This window comes from Globicephala melas, chromosome 3 (genome assembly GCF_963455315.2).
Source record: "Globicephala melas chromosome 3, mGloMel1.2, whole genome shotgun sequence".
Lineage (NCBI taxonomy): Eukaryota > Metazoa > Chordata > Mammalia > Artiodactyla > Delphinidae > Globicephala > Globicephala melas.
The window spans coordinates 167312229-167332686 of NC_083316.1; the positions used below are offsets into that span (position 1 = coordinate 167312229).

At 51.5% G+C, this 20458-nt stretch overlaps 1 protein-coding gene across 1 annotated transcript in view; it reads left to right on the forward strand.

Moving 5' to 3' along the window:
- The window catches only part of PTPRS (protein tyrosine phosphatase receptor type S), a 111684-nt gene extending 100073 nt beyond the window's left edge, over positions 1-11611 (forward strand). The window contains exons 24-35 of the mRNA XM_060295556.1: positions 1117-1214; positions 1294-1417; positions 2001-2176; positions 2256-2375; positions 5186-5340; positions 5440-5725; positions 5955-6133; positions 6876-7002; positions 7088-7213; positions 9160-9314; positions 9506-9641; positions 10311-11611. Coding sequence (XP_060151539.1) covers positions 1117-1214; positions 1294-1417; positions 2001-2176; positions 2256-2375; positions 5186-5340; positions 5440-5725; positions 5955-6133; positions 6876-7002; positions 7088-7213; positions 9160-9314; positions 9506-9641; positions 10311-10379 — 1751 coding nt within the window. The 3' untranslated portion in view covers positions 10380-11611. The remainder of the gene's footprint in view (positions 1-1116; positions 1215-1293; positions 1418-2000; positions 2177-2255; positions 2376-5185; positions 5341-5439; positions 5726-5954; positions 6134-6875; positions 7003-7087; positions 7214-9159; positions 9315-9505; positions 9642-10310) is intronic.
- Positions 11612-20458: the final 8847 nt, after the last annotated feature.

Below are 20458 nucleotides of genomic sequence, written 5' to 3' on the forward strand. Positions count from 1 at the left end.
GGTTTCTCCATCCCGCCTCCTCTCTCTCTGCCCACCTGTCCTGCGCTGGCTTCTCGAGGGGGGGCGGGGGTGTGGTCTGCCGGGCCCTGAGGTTTTGGGTTGTGACTGCGTGTGTGTGGGGGGGGGGGAGCGGGAGTCTAGGTGAGATGTGTATGTACATGTAAGTATCGCCCATGTGATAGGGGACCCACCAGTCAACTGGACACCAGCCTCAGACCCCTTAGATGTGGGCTCTGGGGCAGCACCCGGGGTAGCGGGGAACACGCAGGGGCTCAGACCAACAGCTCCTCACCAGCTGGCTCAGCACATCTTTATCGGTCTAACACCAGTGCTTTGGTGCTGGCGCATAGCCGTCAGCCTCCCTATATCTGCAGAGCGAATGTGTGAGCACATGCATGGCCACCAGGCCCCAGGAGAGGCCGGGGGTCTGGCAGGCTCAGATATGGGGAGGAAAGAGCCAGGCCCACCCCATGACCTCCAGCCACCCCCACCCCCCCCGGGGGCTCCAAAGATAAGGGACGTCACCATCCCAGGTACCAGATGAGAAAATGAGCCCTCAGAGGTCAGGGGTTCGTGGCAGCTGCCCCACCATCCAACACACACACACCCCGTGTCTCCCCTCCCCGGTCCCTCAGCTCCACCTGGCAGAGGACTTTTGGGTCCCTCTGATCCCCCAGGGGCCGGAAGGGGTACCGGCCTCCCGCCCCTGCCCCAGGGATGGTACTTCCGAAAGCCCGGCCAGCTGCATCCGCTTCTTCATCTCTGTGTCACTTGCCTGCTTCACGAGGCACCAGGAGCTTGAAGTCCTGGGCGCGTTGACCGTTCCCCAGCCCCTGCATCCCCAGCTGGTTGCAGGGGGGCACTGGGGAGGGAGGGCACTGGGAGCTGGGGCTCAGCCCAGAGCCGCCGCCTCGTGCTCCCCACTTCAGCCCCGTAGGCCTGGGGTCCCTGCCTCCACGGGGGCTGCCCTGAACCTTCCCCTCCCCCGCCACTCCCTCTAACTGCAGCTCGTCCATTGCAGACTCACACTGTAGAGCACCCCCCCGCCCTCCCCCCCCGGCCCCCGGGCTGGCCCCTGAGTGACCAGCCACGCCGTTGGGTCTTCTGTTCCCGCAGGCATGCTCAGCCACCCACCCATCCCCATCGCGGACATGGCGGAGCACACAGAACGCCTCAAGGCCAACGACAGCCTCAAGCTCTCCCAGGAGTACGAGGTGAGCTGGCCCCCACCTCCCACTCTCCCGGGCCCACAGACACCCACCCTGACACCCCCCCGCATCCCCTTCCCCGCAGTCCATCGATCCGGGCCAGCAGTTCACGTGGGAGCACTCCAACCTGGAAGTGAACAAGCCCAAAAACCGCTATGCCAACGTCATCGCCTATGACCACTCTCGTGTCATCCTCCAGCCCATCGAAGGTAGCACGCGGGGCCCCAGGCTCCGTCATGCCCAGCCTCGTTCCACAGAGAGCGCATAGACCCCATGCCTCCTCTGGGCCACGGGGCCAGGCCAGAGTGGACTAGCTAGGGGACGGGTGGGGGAACTGAGACCTGGTCCAACGCTAGCCAGAAGCCACTGGGAAGTTTTAGATGTGTATTTAACTGATGGCCCCTGTCCATTACATATTTCCATCTATTCCTCTACATCAGTGACGCTCATCAGGGCAGTTCCACCACTCGGGACGTTTGGCGATGTCTGGGGACATGTTTGTTGTCACGGCTTAGAGGAAGGGGGTGTTAGTGGTATCTAGGGTATAGAGGCCGGGACGCTGCTCAATAACTTGCAACGCACAGGACAGCCCCTAGCATAGAATGATGCGGCCCCACATGGCTATAGTGTCGAGGTGGAGAAACCACGAAGTACATGCCGCACGATTTCCTTGGGGACAGATTGGGGCAGTCCAGGAGGGCTTCCAGTAAGTGGGAAGTGGTGGACCAGGTGGAACCAGCCTAGAAGGACAGAGCGCCCCCACTGATCTCTGGCTTCTCACCCCGGCTGTAGGCATCGTGGGCAGCGATTATATCAACGCCAACTACGTGGATGGCTATCGGCGGCAGAATGCGTACATTGCCACGCAGGGGCCGCTGCCCGAGACCTTCGGTGACTTCTGGCGTATGGTGTGGGAGCAGCGCTCCGCTACCATCATTATGATGACACGGCTAGAGGAGAAATCACGGGTGAGGCCTGGACCCTGTGGCTCCCAAGCCCTCGGCCGGCTCCGGCCCACACTCACCTCTGTTCTTTTACCCGGTACAGATCAAATGTGATCAGTACTGGCCCAACAGGGGCACGGAGACCTACGGCTTCATCCAGGTCACCCTGCTGGACACCATCGAGCTGGCCACGTTCTGCGTGCGGACGTTCTCCCTGCACAAGGTGGGGCCCAGGCCGGGACTGGGGCCTCTGGGGAGGGGGTGATCGGGGCGGAGGAGGAAGATGAGCTTCTGCCCTGGGAGCTCCCCATGGGACAGAGAAGAAACCATGTTGTCCCAGGCTGACCACATTCTCAGGTGGCCCACTTCACGGATGGGGACACTGAGACTCAGAGGGGAACAGCTCTTGTCTCCAGCCACTGCAGGAGGACAAACCAGCAGGATCCTACTTAGCAGTGAACCTGCTGTCCCCTTGCCGTCAGTCCTCCTGCCCCACACACCAGGTCTTCCTTGCTCTCTGGCCTCACCCAGCCTGGGTTTATGGCAGGGTCCTGGCAGGGTCTTGGCCATGCAGTCAAGGGGCTTCCAGTCTTGGATGGAAGACACAGTGGGCAGTTGAGACTGGGGCAGAGGGAGTCTTTAGATATGTATTTAACTGATGGCTGCCGTGCGTAACATGGTTCCGTGTGTCCTTGTACATCAGTGGTTTTCAGTTGGGGCATTTTGCCATTTAGGGGACATTTGGCAATGTCTGGGGGCACTTTTAAAAAATTGTTTTATTGAAGTGTAGCTCATTTACAATGTATTAATTTCTGTTGTCTAGCAAAGTGATTCAGTTATACATAAATATACATTCTTTTTCGTATTCTTTTCCATTATGGTTTATCACAGGACATTGGATACAGTTCCTTGTGCTAGACAGTAGGACCTTGTCGTTTATTCATTCTGTATATAATAACTTACATCTGCTGACCCCAACCTCCCACTCCTTCCCTCCCCCAACCCCCTCCCCCTCGGCAACCACAAGTCCGTTCTGTATGTCCGTGAGTGTGTTTCTGTTTCGTAGATAGGTTCATTTGTGTCATTAGATTCTGCATATAAGTGATATTATATGGTATTTGTCTTTCTCTTTCTGACTTCACTTAGCATGATCATCTCTAATGGCATCCACGTTGCTGCAGGTGGCCTTATTTTGTTCTTTCTTACGGCTGAGTTGTATTCCAGTGTATATATGTGCTACATCTTCTTTATCCATTCCTCTGTCAATGGACATTTAGGTTGTTTCCGTGTCTTGGCTATTGTGGATAGTGGTGCTGTGAACACAGAAGTGCATGTATCTTTTTGAATTGGGGTTTTGTCTGGATATATGCCCAGGAGTGCGATTGCAGGATCATATGGTAGCTCTGTTTTTAGTTTTCTGAGGAACCTCCATACTGTTTTCCACAGTAGCTGCGCCAACTTACATTCCCACCAACAGTGTTAGGAGGGCTCCCTTTTCTCCACACCCTCTCTAGCATTTGGTATTTGTGGAGTTTTTTAATGATGGTCATTCTGACCTGTGTGAGGTGGTACCTCATTGTAGTTTTGATTTGCATTTCTCTAATAATTAGCGATGTTGAGCACCTTTTCACGTGCCTCTTGGCCATCTGTATGTCTTCTCTGGAGAAATGTCTATTTAGGTCTTCTGCCCATTTTTCCATTGGGTTGTTTGTTTTTCTTGTCGTTGAGTCGTATGAGCTGTCTGTATATTTTGGAAATTTAGCCCTTGTCGGTTGCATCGTTTGCAGACGTTTTTTGTACGTTGCCTTTTTGTTTACGATTTCCTTTGCTGTGCAAAAGCTTGTAAGTTTAATTAGGGTTCCATTTGTTCATTTTTGTTTTTATTTCTAGTGCCTTGGGAGACAGGGGACGCTTTTTAGTGTCATGCTGGGGAGCGGGGAGCGGAGGTGCTCCTCGCACCACAGGGTTCCCCTGGCCGCCAGCCAGGGCCTCTCAACTTTAAGCATACATCTGGCCCAGGTGCCAGAGACGGTCAACGGACACGAGGGGGTACAGATTTTCAGTTGATTCACACCTGAAGCACGCACTGTGTGTCAGACCCTTACCTGGGCATCAGGACACCCAAAGTGTCCTGCTCTCGTGGGACTTACAGTCTAGTGGACAAGACACAGACAATAAATATGTAAAATGACAGGAAATCTTACACAAAAACAGGGCAGAATAGAATGGGTAGTGGAGGACCTGCAGTTGGTGAGGAAGGGGGGAGATCTGGGGTAACAGCATTCCAGGCAGAGGGCACAGCCATGCAAAGGCCCTGGGGCTGGACTGTGCCTGGGGTGTTTTAGGAACAGCCAGGAGTCCCGTGTGGCTGGAGCAGAGTGAGTGAGGGTGAGAGAGGGAGGAGGGGAGGGCAGGGAGGGGACGGGGCAGGTCGTGCAGGACGCTGTGGGCTGCAGGGGAGACTTGGGCTTTTACCCCCAGGGAGGGCTGTGGGCAGAGGAAGCAGAGGAGGGGCGGGACCTGACTTGGGTGCTCACCAGTGCCCTCTGTCTGCTGAGGCGGGAATAGACTGCGGTGGGGATGCCCGGGGACTAGGGTGACTGCTCTGGTCTGGATGGATGATGGTGGGGCTGGACCAGGGTGGTCCCCATGGAGGGGGCGAGTGAGAAGTGGGTGGGCTTGGGGTAGACTTTGAAGGCAGAGCTGACGGTGCTGACTGATGTCTTGGATGTGGGAAGGAGGGGGAGGGGAGTCAAGGGCGACCCCTAAATTCCAGCCGGAGTGCGTGGAAGGATGGCGCCGCCATCAGCTGAGATGGGGGGAAAGGGTTTGGGGAGAAAGTGGGGGGCACAGTGCTGGCCGCGTTGAGCGTGAGATGCCAGTGAAACTCCCAGGCAGAGACACCCCCAAGCCCCGGGGCAGCCGGGCACCTGAGTCAGGCGCTCCGAGTAGTGGTGGTCTGGAGGTGTGAACGTGGACCCCAGCACGTGGGTGGTGGGCTGCGGTGACTGGCGGTGTCCCTTTGGCCCCCAGAACGGCTCCAGCGAGAAACGGGAAGTCCGGCAGTTCCAGTTCACGGCGTGGCCGGACCACGGGGTGCCCGAGTACCCGACGCCCTTCCTGGCTTTCCTGCGGAGAGTCAAGACCTGCAACCCGCCGGACGCGGGCCCCATCGTGGTCCACTGCAGGTACCCCTGTCCCAGTCCCCCTGCTCCCCGCTGCGCCCCGCCGCACCTACCCCACCCCCTTGCCCGGGGGGCCCCTGATGACCCTGCCTGTCTCCGCAGCGCTGGCGTGGGCCGCACGGGCTGCTTCATTGTCATCGACGCCATGCTTGAGCGGATCAAGCCGGAGAAGACGGTGGACGTGTACGGCCACGTGACGCTCATGCGGTCCCAGCGCAACTACATGGTGCAGACCGAGGACCAGTACAGCTTCATCCATGAGGCCCTGCTGGAGGCCGTGGGCTGCGGCAACACGGAGGTGCCTGCCCGCAGCCTCTACGCCTACATCCAGAAGCTGACCCAGGTGGAGCCCGGCGAGCACGTCACCGGCATGGAACTCGAGTTCAAGGTGGCCTGGGGGCTAGAGGTTGCTGTGGGCCGGCTGGGGGAGGGGGCTGAGCGGGAGACCGGCGTTCAGGGGACCAGAGGGTGGGGGGTTGGTGTTCCCCTGCCTGCCAGGCCCCTGTTAGCGCCCTGGCTGGAAACACACAGCCCACCCCATCCCTGGGGAAAGCAGGTTCCCAGCCGGAGGCTGTCCTGATGGTGGCCCGCCGTCCCCTCGTCCCTCGTCCCCACAGCGGCTGGCCAACTCCAAAGCCCACACATCCCGCTTCATCAGTGCCAATCTGCCTTGTAACAAGTTCAAGAACCGCCTGGTCAACATCATGCCCTACGAGAGCACACGGGTCTGTCTGCAGCCCATCCGGGGTGTGGAGGGCTCCGACTACATTAACGCCAGCTTCATCGATGGCTACAGGTACCTGCCCCTGGCCGCTGCAGGGGCCCTGGCCTTTGCCGGGCGATGCTGAGGCTCCAGAACGGTCCCGGCCCTGCCCTCGGGGGGCCTCCAGTCTTGCATGGGAGAGAGCTAGACGGACCTTGCCAGTCTCGGTCACAGCTGAGGTGGAGGGAATCTTTAGACATCTGTTTAAGTGACGGCTGCTGTCCGTAACATGGTTCTATCTGCCCTTCTCTATCAGAGATTCTCAATCTGGGCAATTCTGCCACCCAGGGGAAATTTGACCGCATCTAGGGACGTTTGGAGGGTCATAACGGGAGTGAGGGAGGAGGATTACTGCTGGCATCTCGGGGGCAGAAGCCAGGGGTGTTGCCTAGCGCCCCACGGTGCACAGAACACGGCCCTGTCACAAAGAATCATCCAGTCCCGAATGTCGGTAGTGCGGAGGCTGAGAAACCCTGGCCGAGGGAGGCTGTTCCAAGGAGGGGGTACTGCCTGTGCATAGCCCTGGGGAGAGCTTGGCCTGTGCAAACAACGGAGATTAGTTCAATGGTACCTGAGTGCGGGCAGAGGAGGGACGCAGGACAGGTCAGCAGGCAGCCCTGCAGCCTCCTGGAGAAGCGGGAATCTATCCTCGGGCTGATGGTCTCTCCATGTGGAAAATGGGATTATTTGGAGGGTTGAACCGGACAGGGAGGGAGATGATGCCTGGACCGGGGTTTCCCCGTGGCCCTGGACTCACACACACCCCGCCCCGCAGGCAGCAAAAGGCCTACATCGCCACGCAGGGGCCGCTGGCGGAAACCACGGAGGACTTCTGGCGCATGCTCTGGGAGAACAACTCAACCATCGTGGTGATGCTGACCAAGCTGCGGGAGATGGGCCGAGTGAGCCGGGGGCCGCGGGGGGAGGGGCAGGGGCGGGGCCAGGGGCGGGGGGCAGGGCTGACCATGGCGGCCGCCTCCCCAACAGGAGAAATGTCACCAGTACTGGCCGGCCGAGCGCTCCGCCCGCTACCAGTACTTCGTGGTGGATCCGATGGCGGAATACAACATGCCTCAGTACATCCTGCGGGAGTTCAAGGTCACAGACGCCAGGGTGAGTTTGGGGTCGGAGTGCTGGGAAGGACCAGAACCCGGGCCGGACCCTATGGGCTGCTCACCGTTCCGCTAGTGGTCCGGAGAGGGCTTCCCTAGTTGGGGGTAGAAGCAAAGGCCCAGGGGAAGGAGAAGCCCCCAGGGCTGGTTGGAAGAAGAGTGAGTTGCCATTTGGACGGTCACTCCCACCACCGAGTGGGGGGAAGAGAGGGCCTTGACCCCACGGCCTCCCCGTTGGAGCGCGCGTCACACCACTCACTAGGGAACACGGCCCAAGGCGATCATGTTCAACGGAGTGAGTGGGGCGTTTCCCTGGAAGCAACAACCCATGGGAGGGTAGTAGCGTTAGAGGGCTGAAAGCGGGCTGGGGGAGAGGTAATGGATTGATGGTGCCGGGTGGTGGTCGACGGAGCCGTAGATGGAAAAGAGCAGAGAATCCACGGGTGGCGTGATGGGGCGTGGGAATGTCAGTCAAGATGTTGCCAGTGGATGGCAAAGCCCGATGGGTAAAGAGCATCGTTAGTCGTCATGCGTGGGTAGCGCATACAGCGCTGTTGGATTGGTGGAGTGGGGGGATTGGAGAATCAGTGGAAGATGTTGCTGTTGGGTGGTAGTGGAGGAGGGTGGTAAACAAGGATGGTGTTGGGCGGGAGGAAGGTGGGACTGGAGATTGGCACGTATGGATAACAGGATGGAGAATGCCAACAGAGCAGGGGTCACTACGGGTTAGTGAAGGGTGACGTGTTATCAGCAACGGGTGGAGGAAGATGAGGTTGGAGAGGGCAGATGTTTGGCCGGTGGCGGATGGAGACGGTCAATGGGAAACGACTTCGGAGAGAGTAAAGAATGACGAACATTCAGCGATCAACGGTAGTAGACAGTGCTGCTGATGGTATAAGGTAGAGGAGGGTGGGGTTGGAGGAAGGAAGTATTAGGTGGTGGAGGATGGAGACCATCAGGGTAAGACGGCATCCCTGGATGGTACCATTTTGATGTAGAGACCGTGACTGGGAAGAGGTAGATGATGAGTAAGGGACGGTGGTGAACGTCAGTGGAAGATGGCCCTCAGAGGGGGGAGAGTGCTGAATTACTAGGGGTGGATTATGGAAGACGGTACCATTGGGTCGTGATGAATGGAAGGTGGCAGAGAGCCATGATGTTGGATGGCCCTGCTGGGTCGTGGGAAGATGGGATTGGCGAGAAGGACGGTTGAGTGGTAGGGATGGAGTACGTCGGTGGGAGGGGGCATCGTGGGATGCTCAAGGACTGAGTTACCCGCAGTGGATGGTGAAGGTTAGGAGGTAACGGTGTCGGGTAGCGCGGGTAGAAGGTGAGCTTCCACTGGTGGCCGGTGGAAGATGGCGCCCTGGGGTGGTGAAGGATGGTAGATGCTGGCGCTGGTGGGTGGTCGAAGACAATGGGCAGTCAGTGGTGGGGGATGGAAGACGGCACCGCTGGAAGGTGAGGGTACGGGGCAGTGCTCTTGTACCCTGAGATGGTGCAGAGTGGAGGATGCCAGGGAGCTGGAGAATGGGACCAAGAAGGGCAGATGTTGGGTGCACTCTGGGACGGCACAGGATGGAAGACGGCAGACAGCAGTGGTGGATGGGATTGGAGCTGTGCAGAGAGGAGCAGTTTGGGGCTGGGGGTGAACGATGGCCATATATGGTGTCACTGGATGGTGAAGTTAGAGGATGAGCATGGCATCCTGGGGTGGTGAAGACGAGATTGGAGCATCTCAGTGAAAGATGGTGCCCTTAGACAGTGTTAGGACAAGGAGTCGTCAGGGTGGATGGCAGAAAATGGGGCGGAGGATGGGGAAGGACGGAGGGTGGTGTTGGCTGGTGGTGGAGGATGGGACTTTGGTGAGGGTGGGAAAACAACCGTGACCACCACTGACCTTGATAACAAGACTGGGCTCTCTCTCTTGCTCTCTCTTTGTTCCAGGATGGACAGTCCCGGACTGTCCGGCAGTTCCAGTTCACGGACTGGCCGGAACAGGGCGTGCCCAAGTCGGGGGAGGGCTTCATAGACTTCATCGGCCAAGTGCACAAGACCAAGGAACAGTTTGGCCAGGACGGCCCCATCTCTGTCCACTGCAGGTGAGCTGCTCCCTGAGCCCCGGCCCACGGCCCGGCTAGGGAAACCGAGGCCTCGTGAGGACAGCCTCAGGCACTCCCGTTTGGGCTCTTTCCATCCCTGGGAGGCATCAGAGCAGGAGGGACGGGAATCGGGCAGTTAGGTCAGGCTCCCCCAGGCACCCGCCCCTGAACTCCCACACTGTCCCCAACAGCGCCGGCGTGGGCAGGACGGGTGTCTTCATCACGCTCAGCATCGTGCTGGAGCGGATGCGGTACGAAGGCGTGGTGGACATCTTCCAGACCGTGAAGATGCTGCGGACCCAGAGGCCAGCCATGGTGCAGATGGAGGTGAGGGCGGGACGGGGGGCGGCTGCCGGGCCCCATGCCGGCGCTGGCCCGGGCCTCTGTTCTCTCCCCTGTGAGATGAGCACAGCCTCCCTCCACTCTCTGGGTGCTTGTGGGTGGAAGGTCCTCAGCCCCTCCTGCTTTGGGCTGACCTGGGATGCGTCCATCCCGGCCCCAGAGTCACAGCAAGGTCAGGCTCAGCCAGGACCCCGGCACAGGCCACGAATCCTGAAGTGAGGCCCAGAGCAGGGAGGGGCTTCCTGCCATCGAGTTCACAGGGACATTTTAACAATGTCCTCCAGAGACTTCTGTGGCGGTCCAATGGTTAAGACTGCACTCCCAATGCAGGGAATATGGGTTGGATCCCTGGTTGGGGAACTAAGAGCCCACATGCCGTGCGGCACGGCCAAAAAAAAGAAAAAAATTAAAAGCAAAAGAAACACCAATGTGCTCCAAACTCTCCCGTCTCTGGGGAGACAGAGCTGGAGTGGCAGCCTGCCAGCCCCCCGGGGGGTGTCGCAGGGCATGGCCAAGCGGCCGCGTCCTAAGAGATGAGAAGGCAGATGGAGCCCAGCGAAGGCGCAGGCTGCTCTGGGGGTCCCGGGGAGCCCTGGGCGGCTTCAGAGCAGGAGAGGCGCTGACAGAGGCCCACCCCTCCCCTCCCCCACGCAGGACGAGTACCAGTTCTGCTACCAGGCGGCTCTGGAGTACCTCGGGAGCTTTGACCACTATGCAACCTAGAGCCTTGTCGGCCCGGCCCGACTCCAGCGGCCCCCGACGCCTCCCATGCCGGGCGGGCCCCGAGGCCTGGACCCCGGCGGCCGGGACAGGAAGCGGCGGCCGTGTTTCCGCAGGGTCTCCGGGAGCGACGCGGCCCCTCGAGCCCCCAACCCCCGCGTGGCCCCAGCCACCCCCCCCCCCGGACCGGCCGCCGCCTTCGCTACTCGGCACATTCCTCATTTCCTTCCAGAACGAGATTCCAAAACGAGAGATTCCGGGGTGGGGGGAGGGGGGAGGCGGTGAGCAAAAGGGGGTTCTTCCCCAGAACCGGAGAAGGGCGGGGGCTGTGAACTTGGCCCTCGTCCTTCCCCGGGGAGCCTTGCTGCCCCACAGCCTGGAGGGCGCCGGGGATGGGGACCCGATGCAGCTCTCTTTCGAACGCAGTGTAACTATCCAGTGACATTTCCTGTTTTTTTAATAGTGTATTTTTTTTTCCTTTTTTTTTTTTTTTAAAGAAGAAACAAACGGGGGGAAAACAAAGACGACTTGACAGTCAACGAATTTAAAAGGAAAAACTTGGCTTATTCCTATTCTGTTCACAGACAGTCAGTCTATTTTTTCACTGTAGCAGCCGTTCTCGTGTACCAGCTGTGTTGGCAGGCGTGCGCGGGCTTAAGCTTGCCCCTGTGGCTTGCTTTTTTTTTTTTTTTCCTACCATCTGAAGGTGTGCCTCACTCAAGAATAGGACCTTTTGCTCCTGATTTTTCTTTTTTTTTTTTTTTGCTTCTTTTATAATGAAATTCTCAGACATATCCAGAAGGGTGAGGGTGGAGAGCAGGGGGACTCGGGCCCACCAGCGTCAGGTCTCGAGCCCACGGGCTGGGCGCTGCCACAGAGGAGATGGCAGCGACCCCCCCTCCCCGCAGCCTCAGCCCCCCCATCCCCCGGTCTCCTACCCCGAGGAGAAGGACTGAACAAAACGGGAGGTTCTCACTTCTTTGGGGAGAGAGAGGCCACGTGCTGCCCCAGATCAGGGACCCTTTCCGCCCCCTGGGACCATGGGGCAAGTTTTGGGGCAGAAGGATGGGATTCCCCCCCCGCCCCCACCCCTGAGCAAGTAAGTTTTTCTCTTTGTACAAGAGCAGATCTGCCGTTGCTTTCAACACTGTTTATTCAAACGGAAGCAGCTGGGTGGTTTTCCCACCTCTGTGTATGTAGATAAATCGACTTTGTATTAAAGGAAGATCGTCTGACCCCGGCCAGTGGTGGAGTCTTTGTCAAGCCCCCACCTCGTCTACCCCATCTCCCTGGGGCGGCCGGGGGCCTGGAGAGCTTGAATGCAAACCCCAAGCCCTGGCCCTGCAGGGGCTGCCTCATTGATAATAGTTACTCTTGTTGATAACTGTGACCACCACTGAGCATCTATCATGGGCCAGCCCTCTGAGGTGGGAGTCAACCCAATTTATAGATGAGGAAACAGAGAGGGCAGGCACCAATGCAAAGTCACACAGTGGTTCGAAGTGGACCTGGGATTCATACCCCAGCCAGTCTCATCCACAGCCCACAGAAGGGTCAGTGATAAAGCTGAGTTCATGGAGGGCTATTCTTCCCCACGCTCTAGGCCACCCAGTGAGTGGGCCCTACTCTGAGCCAGAGTCAGACCCTGGAGGATGGAGGGTGAGCCATTCTGGGTCTACAGCCATGCTTGGGGCCCTTCCCCATCTGGCTTAAGACCCTGAGATGGATGAAAGATTCCCCCTGTTCTCACAGAGATGCTCCAGAGATGAGAAGAGGGTCTTAGGGAAGGGGCCCAGCCTAGGAAAGGGTGGGGTCATCCCTTTTAGACGCAGTCAGATCCGGCAGTCAGTAAGTAAATCAAAAAAGTGATCACCACCATTAATAAGCTCAAATAGATTTACCAAACGCTATATCCCCACCCCTAAAATTCTCAAACACATATGGAACATTTATAAAAATCATCGTTAATAAAAACCAGCAGTGGAGATGTTCATAAATTTCAAGGAACAAATATTAGACAAGATAACCTGATCTTGGCCCCAGGATTAGATTCTGTAATAGTTAGACTCCCCTGAAAAGGCCTACAATGAGAAATTTTAAAAGCATGTTTCTAAACGAGGCATGAGTTAAAGAAGGAATCAACATAGAAATTACAAGAAACTGAACGATTCAGATAGATAGTACCTTGTGTAATGAAACCTGTGGGATGCAGCCAAAGGGATACCCAGAGGAAAACCATAGCCTTGAACATGTTGATAAGAAAACAAATTCTGAGAACAAGTCCACTTTTAAAATACATGAACCAAACTTTCAGTTCAAGTAACTCTAATTGGGCATGACTGAGGTTCTTTTGCATTAACAGAATAAAAACCTTTCTTTAAAAACAGCATAATAGATAAGTCTCGGGCAAGTACAGTCAAGAAAAGAGAGCATTCAAGTCCAGGAAAATGGGGGGAAAACTACAGATTGAGGCTTTTTTAAAATTGTGAGATGAGTATCAGGGGAGACAAGCAGGAAAGACAGTAGAGAGGGAGGGATAGTGGGAGTGACAGCAGAGCTGACATGGGAAAAAAGTCCCTCACTCTCCCCCTGTGGGATGGTGGGAAGAGCAGGCAGTAAAGAGAGGAAGGCGAAGAAATAGCATGTAAAGGACTACATTTAGTAGCCTCTGAGTTCTGAATTCAAGAAGTAGTGGAGGGGTCCTCTTCTTAGTAATAGACTGGGGGACCAAAGGGATAGAAAAGTCAGAGTCTAACCCAAGCCTGGTCCTACCTAAATTATCCAAGACTTTATCAACAGGCTTCTCTGCCCATAGGACTTCTACTCAGTCCTCAAAGCCCAGTACTAAAAGCTCCTCTAAGAATGCATCTCTCATTTCCCTTCTCTGTTTCACTCAAGCCCACTGAGGCTAAGGTGTCTGAATAGGATCTACCTTGCCCTCCTTGAGTGTGTGACCCTTAGCTCTGAGGTTCCTCCCTTGGGATGCTCATGGCTACAGTTGGGGGTAGGTGGTGGCAGACGGGGATTTATCTGACGAATTCCTGGAAGAGGAAGGCCCTGAGGAATTGCCTCAACCCACTAACGGGAACACCCAAGACCTTGACCCTCCATAGGATTCCATAACAGCCATCCCCCATTTATTGGGCATTTACTGTATGCTTGGCTCGTACAATCTCAATCCTTCTGACAACGCACCAATGGACAGGTGGGAAAACTGAGGCTCAAATGGGCCAGGTTTCTCACCCAAGATCACACAGATGGTAAGTAGTGGAACCTGGACGTGGGCCCAGATCTGGCCAGTTCCCACGGTGATAGTGAGAAAGTTCAAGACATCTAGGAGCTCCTCCAGACCACAGTCACATCAGCACCAAGCTGAGAGGGACAGGGTCCTAGAACAGCCCCACCTCCCATCGGCAAGGACCTATGAGGGGCCCAAGCATTCTAGTGCTCTGGAAAGTGCAAATGCCCTAAATACACACTTTGTCCCCAACGAATAACGTCACTTTGAAATGTTTAAAACTAAAATACGCATGAGGAGAAAGGAACAGAACTACAGTGATGCTGGATGCTGACGCTACCTCCGAAACGGAGAGACCAAACTGACAAAATAATAAGGATCTTGAGATGAATAATGCAATAGCAAACTCGAGCAAATAGATACGTACAGGACTATGTGCCCAGCAAACAAAGAATGTATGTGGTGTCCAAACACTAAGAGCCCATCGCCAAAAAAAAGGACCATGAATTAGACCATTAAAAAAAAAAAGTTCAGGCTTCACTCACTCGCCACAATGCAATAAAATTATAAATCAGTGACGACATGTAGCTCCTCAAACTTACATAGGTGGAAGTGTTAACAAATGAGTCAAAGGTACGCCATACATAAATTACAAAGCATTTAGAACCGAATGATAAGACAGCTACAAATTAAAACCTTTGGGATGCAACCAAAAATGTACTCGGAGGTCAATTCAAAGTTGTAAGTGCATTTATGGAGGGAGGGAGATCACTGCACATAAATGAAATACGTAGTCAAAGAAAGTACTCGGAAAATACGTAGCCTTGTATGAATTTATGAGGAAAATAACTGAAAATAAACTAGTTAAGCTTTCAACTCACGCACCCACAAAAGGACAAATAAACCCAAGGAAAGTCAAGGGAAAACATTATTAAGAAAATCTGAAATTAATGAAACGGGAAAGTACAGTAACAATAACAAAATAATATAAAAAGCCGGATCTTTGGAAACGCCCGTAAAAGAGGTAAACCTTTGGCAAGAAGACAGCACAAATAAATGTTAAGGATGACAGAGGAACCAACAGTTCTTACAAGGGAGATATTTTAAAGGATGAGCATATAGTACATATATACAACTTTATACCACTAACTGTATAAATGATAAAATAGGAAAAAATCTAAGAAAACCAAGTCATTAAAAAGTGAATAACCTTCAAAAACATGGAAATGATGGTCAAAGATCTAGCCGCCGCACCCGGCACCTTCCCAGATGGTTTTTCAGGTGAGTTTTGCCAAATCTTCAAGAAAAAGATGATTTGCATCTTTTATAAGCTATGTCAGCTGACAGAGGGAAAAAAAGAGATAGTACTCAAACTGTACAGGACAAGCCAAGAAAAAAAAAAAATCTATCCCATTTACGTGCCTAGATTCAAAAAGGCTAAGAAAATCCTAGCGATGCAAATCTAGCGTCTCTTCAAAAGAGTAGGATGTTATGACTCAATACGGAAGGATTTATGGAATGCAAGGATGGTTTAACATTAGAAAGCCCACTCAGATTAAAGTTAGAATAAATTGCTACCTTGGAGAGCAAACTGACAGTCTCTAGTAAGCTGAAAATGTACATAATCTTTTGACTCGATAATTCCACTCCTACACGTCTTACAGAGACTTGTCTTGGGCAGATGTGGCCAAGGAGACATGCAGAGGTTTGTCCATAGTGGAATTTTTGTTTTTAAAGGACACTGTATAATATTTTTATTATAAACAGAAAATAAATTTAAAACCTGGAAATAATATTTTTATTTTTTAAAGGATTGGAATCAAATACCCACCAGCAGGAAGGGGGTGTGGAGAAAAGGGAACACTCCTACACTGCTGGTGGGAATGTAAACTGGTGCAGCCACTGTGGAAAAACAGTATGGAGGTTCTTCAAAAAACTAAAAATAGAGTTACCATATGATCCAGCAATCCCACTCCTGGGCATATATCCAGACAGAACTATAATTCGAAAAGATACATGCACCCCTATGTTCACAGCTGCACTACTTTACCATAGCCAAGACATGGAAACAACCTAAATGTCCATCAACAGAGGAATGGATTAAAAAGATGGGATACACACACACACACACACACACACACACACACACACACACACACACACAAGAATATTAGCCATAAAAAAGAATGAAATAATGCCATTTGCAGCAACATGGATGGACCTAGAGATTATCATTCTAGGTGAAGTAAATCAGAAAGAAAAAGACAGATACTGTATGATATCACTTATATGTGGAATCTAAAATATAACACAGGGACTTCCCTGATGGTGCAGTGGTAAAAAAATCTGCCTGCCAATGCAGGGGACACAGGTTTGAGCCCTGGTCCGGGAAGATCCTACATGCCACAGAGCAACTAAGCCTGTACACCACAACTACTGAGCCCACATGCCACAACTACTGAAGCCTGAGTGCCTAGAGCCTGTGCTCTGCAACAAGAGAAGCCACCACAATGAGAAGCTCACACGCCGCAACAAAGAGTAGCCCCTGCTCGCCACAACTAGAGAAGGCCCGCGTGCAGCAACAAAGACCCAACACAGCCAAAAATAAATAAATAAATAAATCTAAAAAATAAAATATAACAGAAATGAACATGTCTATGAAACAGAAACAAACTCACAGATGTAGAGAACAGGCCTGTGGTTGCCAAGGGGGAGGGGGGTGGGGGAGGGAAGGATTAGGAGTTTGGGATTAGCAGATGCAAACTATTATATATAGAATGGATAAACAGCAAGGTCCTACTGTCTAGCACAGGGAACTATATTCAATATCCTGTGATAAACCATAATGGAAAAGACTATGAAAAAATATACATATATAATATATATATAACTAAATCACTTTGCTATACAGCAGAAATTAACACAACATTGCAAATCAAACCATACTCCAATAAAATTTTTTTTAAATATCCACTAGCAGGAGAATGTATAAAGAACTCTGTTTGGTCATACAATGAAATACTATACAGCAATGAACACGAAGCAGTTGGAACTCTGCACCACAATATAAACAAATCTCAAATACACTAAGCAAAAACAAGCGGGCCACAGGAAGAAAAGTTAGTGTAACTCCATTATAGAACATTTTAAAACACATAAAGCAAGAATATATTAGAGATAAATGCATAAGCGGCAAATATATAAAACTCATCTATATGGCAATACTACTCAAAGCAATCTACAGAGTCAATGCAATACCTATCAAAATCCCAATGATGATTTTTTTGCAGAAATGGCAAAGCTAATCCTCAAATTTATATGGAAGTAAGTGCAGAGAAATCTGAAGAGCAAAACAATCTTGAAAAGGGACAATAAAGTTGGAAGACACACTTCCCGATTTCAAAATTTACTACAAAGCTACAGTAATCAAAACACTGTGATAAAGCATAAGGATAGACATACTGATAAGTGGAATAGAAATGACAATCCAGAAATCAACCCATACATCTGTGACCAACTGATTTTGACAAGGGTGCCAAGACCATTCAATGAAAAAGGAAAAGTCTCTTCGGCTAATGGTGCTGGAACAACTGCATATCCACACGCAAAAGAATGAAATTTTACCCCCACCTCACACAATATATGAAAATTAACTCAAAATGGATCAAAGACCTAAATGTAAAAGAGTTTAAACTATAAAACTCTTAGAAAAACTCATCTGTAAACCAATTCAGGGTAATTGTTCCCTCTGGGCGGGAGTAAGTGGAATGCATTCAGCAAAGGGTACACATGTAAATCCAACTCAATGTATATGTTTTTTTGTTTTTTGTTTTTGTTTTTGTTTTTTTTGCGGTACGCGGGCCTCTCACTGCTGTGGCCTCTCCCGCTGCGGAGCACAGGCTCCGGACGCGCAAGCTCAGCGGCCATGGCCCAGGGGCCCAGCCGCTCCGCGGCACGCGGGATCCTCCCGGACCGGGGCACGAACCCGCGTCCCCTGCATCGGCAGGCGGACCCTCAACCACTGCGCCACCAGGGAAGCCCCAATGTATATGTTTTAATTTTCAACTTGGGTGTTAATGATACGGCGTCCATTATATCACTTTTGTATATCTGAAATAAAATAATAAATCAATCCACGGAAAAAAGAAATATCACCCCAAAGCATTTGATTAAAAAAAATAAACAACCGTTCCTTAATTTGATAAAGTAATTGACAATGCTGAAACTTTAGAACAAAAGTGGGCAAACAGTTTAGGTTTTGCAGGCCAGAAGGTCTCTGTTGCAACTACTCAGCTGGGCTGCTACAGCACACATGCAGCCATAGATAAAACAAATGGGTGTGGCTGTGTTTCAATAAAACTTTATTTATAAAAACAGGTAGTGAACTGGATTTGGCCCACAGGCCATAGTGAGCTAGTCTCTGATCTAGAAACATATCCAGTGAACTTGGAAATGATTCAAGGAATTCCATTATCATAACAATCATTTCATAGAATACTAGGGACCCCAGCCAGTGCAACAAGACAAGAGCAAGAAATGAGTTACAAGTATGATAGGAAAATGACAAAGCTTTCATTATTGCAAGAAATACGACTGCCTACCAGACAACTTGAACGAATCATCTTAAACTGTACTATAAGTAAGAAGAAAATCCAACAAAATACCAGTTAACAAAGCCAGCATAAAAAGTCATTGGCCTGGGACTTCCCTGATAGTGCAGTGGTTAAGAATCCACCTGCCAATACAGGGGACACGGGTTCGAGACCTGGTCCGGGAAGATCCTACATGCTGCAGAGCAACAAAGCCTGTGCGCCACAACTACTGAGCCTGCACTCTAGAGCCCGCGAGCCACAACTACCTAGCCCCATGCCACAACTACTGGAGCCCGCGCGCCTAGAGCCCGCACACCGCAACAAAAGCCACCGCAATGAGGAGCCTGTGCACCGCAATGAAGAGCAGCCCCCACTCCCCACAACTAGAGATAGCCCGTGCACAGCAACAAAGACCCAAAACAGCCCCCCCCCAAAAAAAAATTAATGGGTGAAAAGAAAAGGATTAAAAACAGGGTATTTGCATAGTCTCAAAGTATATACATGTTATTTTTTTAATTACAAAGGGGAAAACAGTAACTTTACAATAGAGAAATCTGGCCAACAGGACCTTAACCAAGTGATCAAGGTCAAGGCCCCCAGTGATGAGACATATCAACATCATTGCCTCCCGATATACCAACTGAGAAGGACACAACATCACTTTTGTGATATTCTTGCCCCCGAATGCATAACCTCAATCTAATCATGAGAAAGCAGACAAACTCAGCTTGAGGGACTTTCTACAAAATAACTGACCAGTACCCTTTCACGTACCCAAGAACATAAAAGACAAAGAATGAGAATCTTATCTATCACTTAGGGAATGTGATGACTAAATGCAACATGGGTCCTGGATTGATTACGGACCAGAAAAAGGACTTGAGAGTCAAAACTGCTTACATTTGGGGGCTTCCCTGGTGGCGCAGTGGTTAAGAATCCACCTGCCAATGCAGGGGACACGGGTTCGAACCCTGGTCTGGGAAGAGCCCACATGCCGCGGAGCAAGTAAGCCCGTGCGCCACAACTACTGAGCCTGCTGTGCTCTAGAGCTTGTGAGCCACAACTACTGAGCCCACGTGCCACAACTACTGAAGTCCATGTGCCTACAGCCCATGCTCCACAACAAGAGAAGCCACTGCAATAAGAAGCCCGCGTACCGCAATGAAGAGTAGCCCCTGCTTGCCGCAACTAGAGAAAGCCCGTGGGCAGCAACGAAGACCCAATGCAGCCAAAAATAAATAAATAAATAAATGTTTTTTTTTTTTTTAAAAACTGCTTACATCTGAATAAGGTCTGTAAGTCAGTCGCTAGTATTGTATCAATGTTAATTTCCTGGTTTCAATAAATGTACTGTGTTTATGTAAGATGCTAACATTAGGAGAAGCTGGGTAAAGGTTACACAGGAATTTTTGCAACTTCTCTGTGGGTCTAACTTTCAAAATAAAAAGTTATAATAATTTTTTTAAAGTCATCAGCCGGTTGTACTATCAGCAATAACCAATTAGAAACTGTAAATAAAAAAAGACACTACATCAAAAAAAAAAAAAAAAAAGACACTACATCATAATGGTGATTGCCAGGGGCTGGGAGGTGGGGAGAATGGGGAATTAGTGTTTATTAGGGTCAGAATTTCAGATTTACAAGAAGAAAAGAGTTATGGGGATGTGTACATATTTCATGCCACTGAGCTGTACACTTTTTTTGAGATGCACACTTTAAAATTATTACAATGGTAAATTTTATGTTATTTTAACACAATAAGAAAAGAAAGGTTGTAAATGAGGTCATATAAGGCTATCGGCTTCCACCTGGTTCCCTTGAGACATTCACTTCTTGGAAGCATCTTCTCAGGATGCTCTCTTGGATCCCCACCATATTGTGAGGAAGCCCAGGCCACACAGAGAGGCCACATATAGCTGCCCTGGTCTGCAGTCCTAGCCTCCTAGCTCAGGTGCCAGAGGTCACGTAATGGAAACAAGTCATCCCCACCACTCTTGGTCCAAATGACTGAACCATGAGCATAACAAAATGACTGAAGCTTACAACAGGAGGTTGGGGGTGGAGGTTGTACAGCAATATAAACTAGAACAGAGGGCAAAGACCAGACTAGGATGAAAGATGAGTGAAAGAGAACTTTAGTTCTTATAATAATTTTGTTTTCATGATGGAAAATGCATTTATACGGTAATTGTGATTAAAATGAATTAAAAAAAAATAAAGCCCTTCCATCCAGACACTTAGCTCATCGTGGG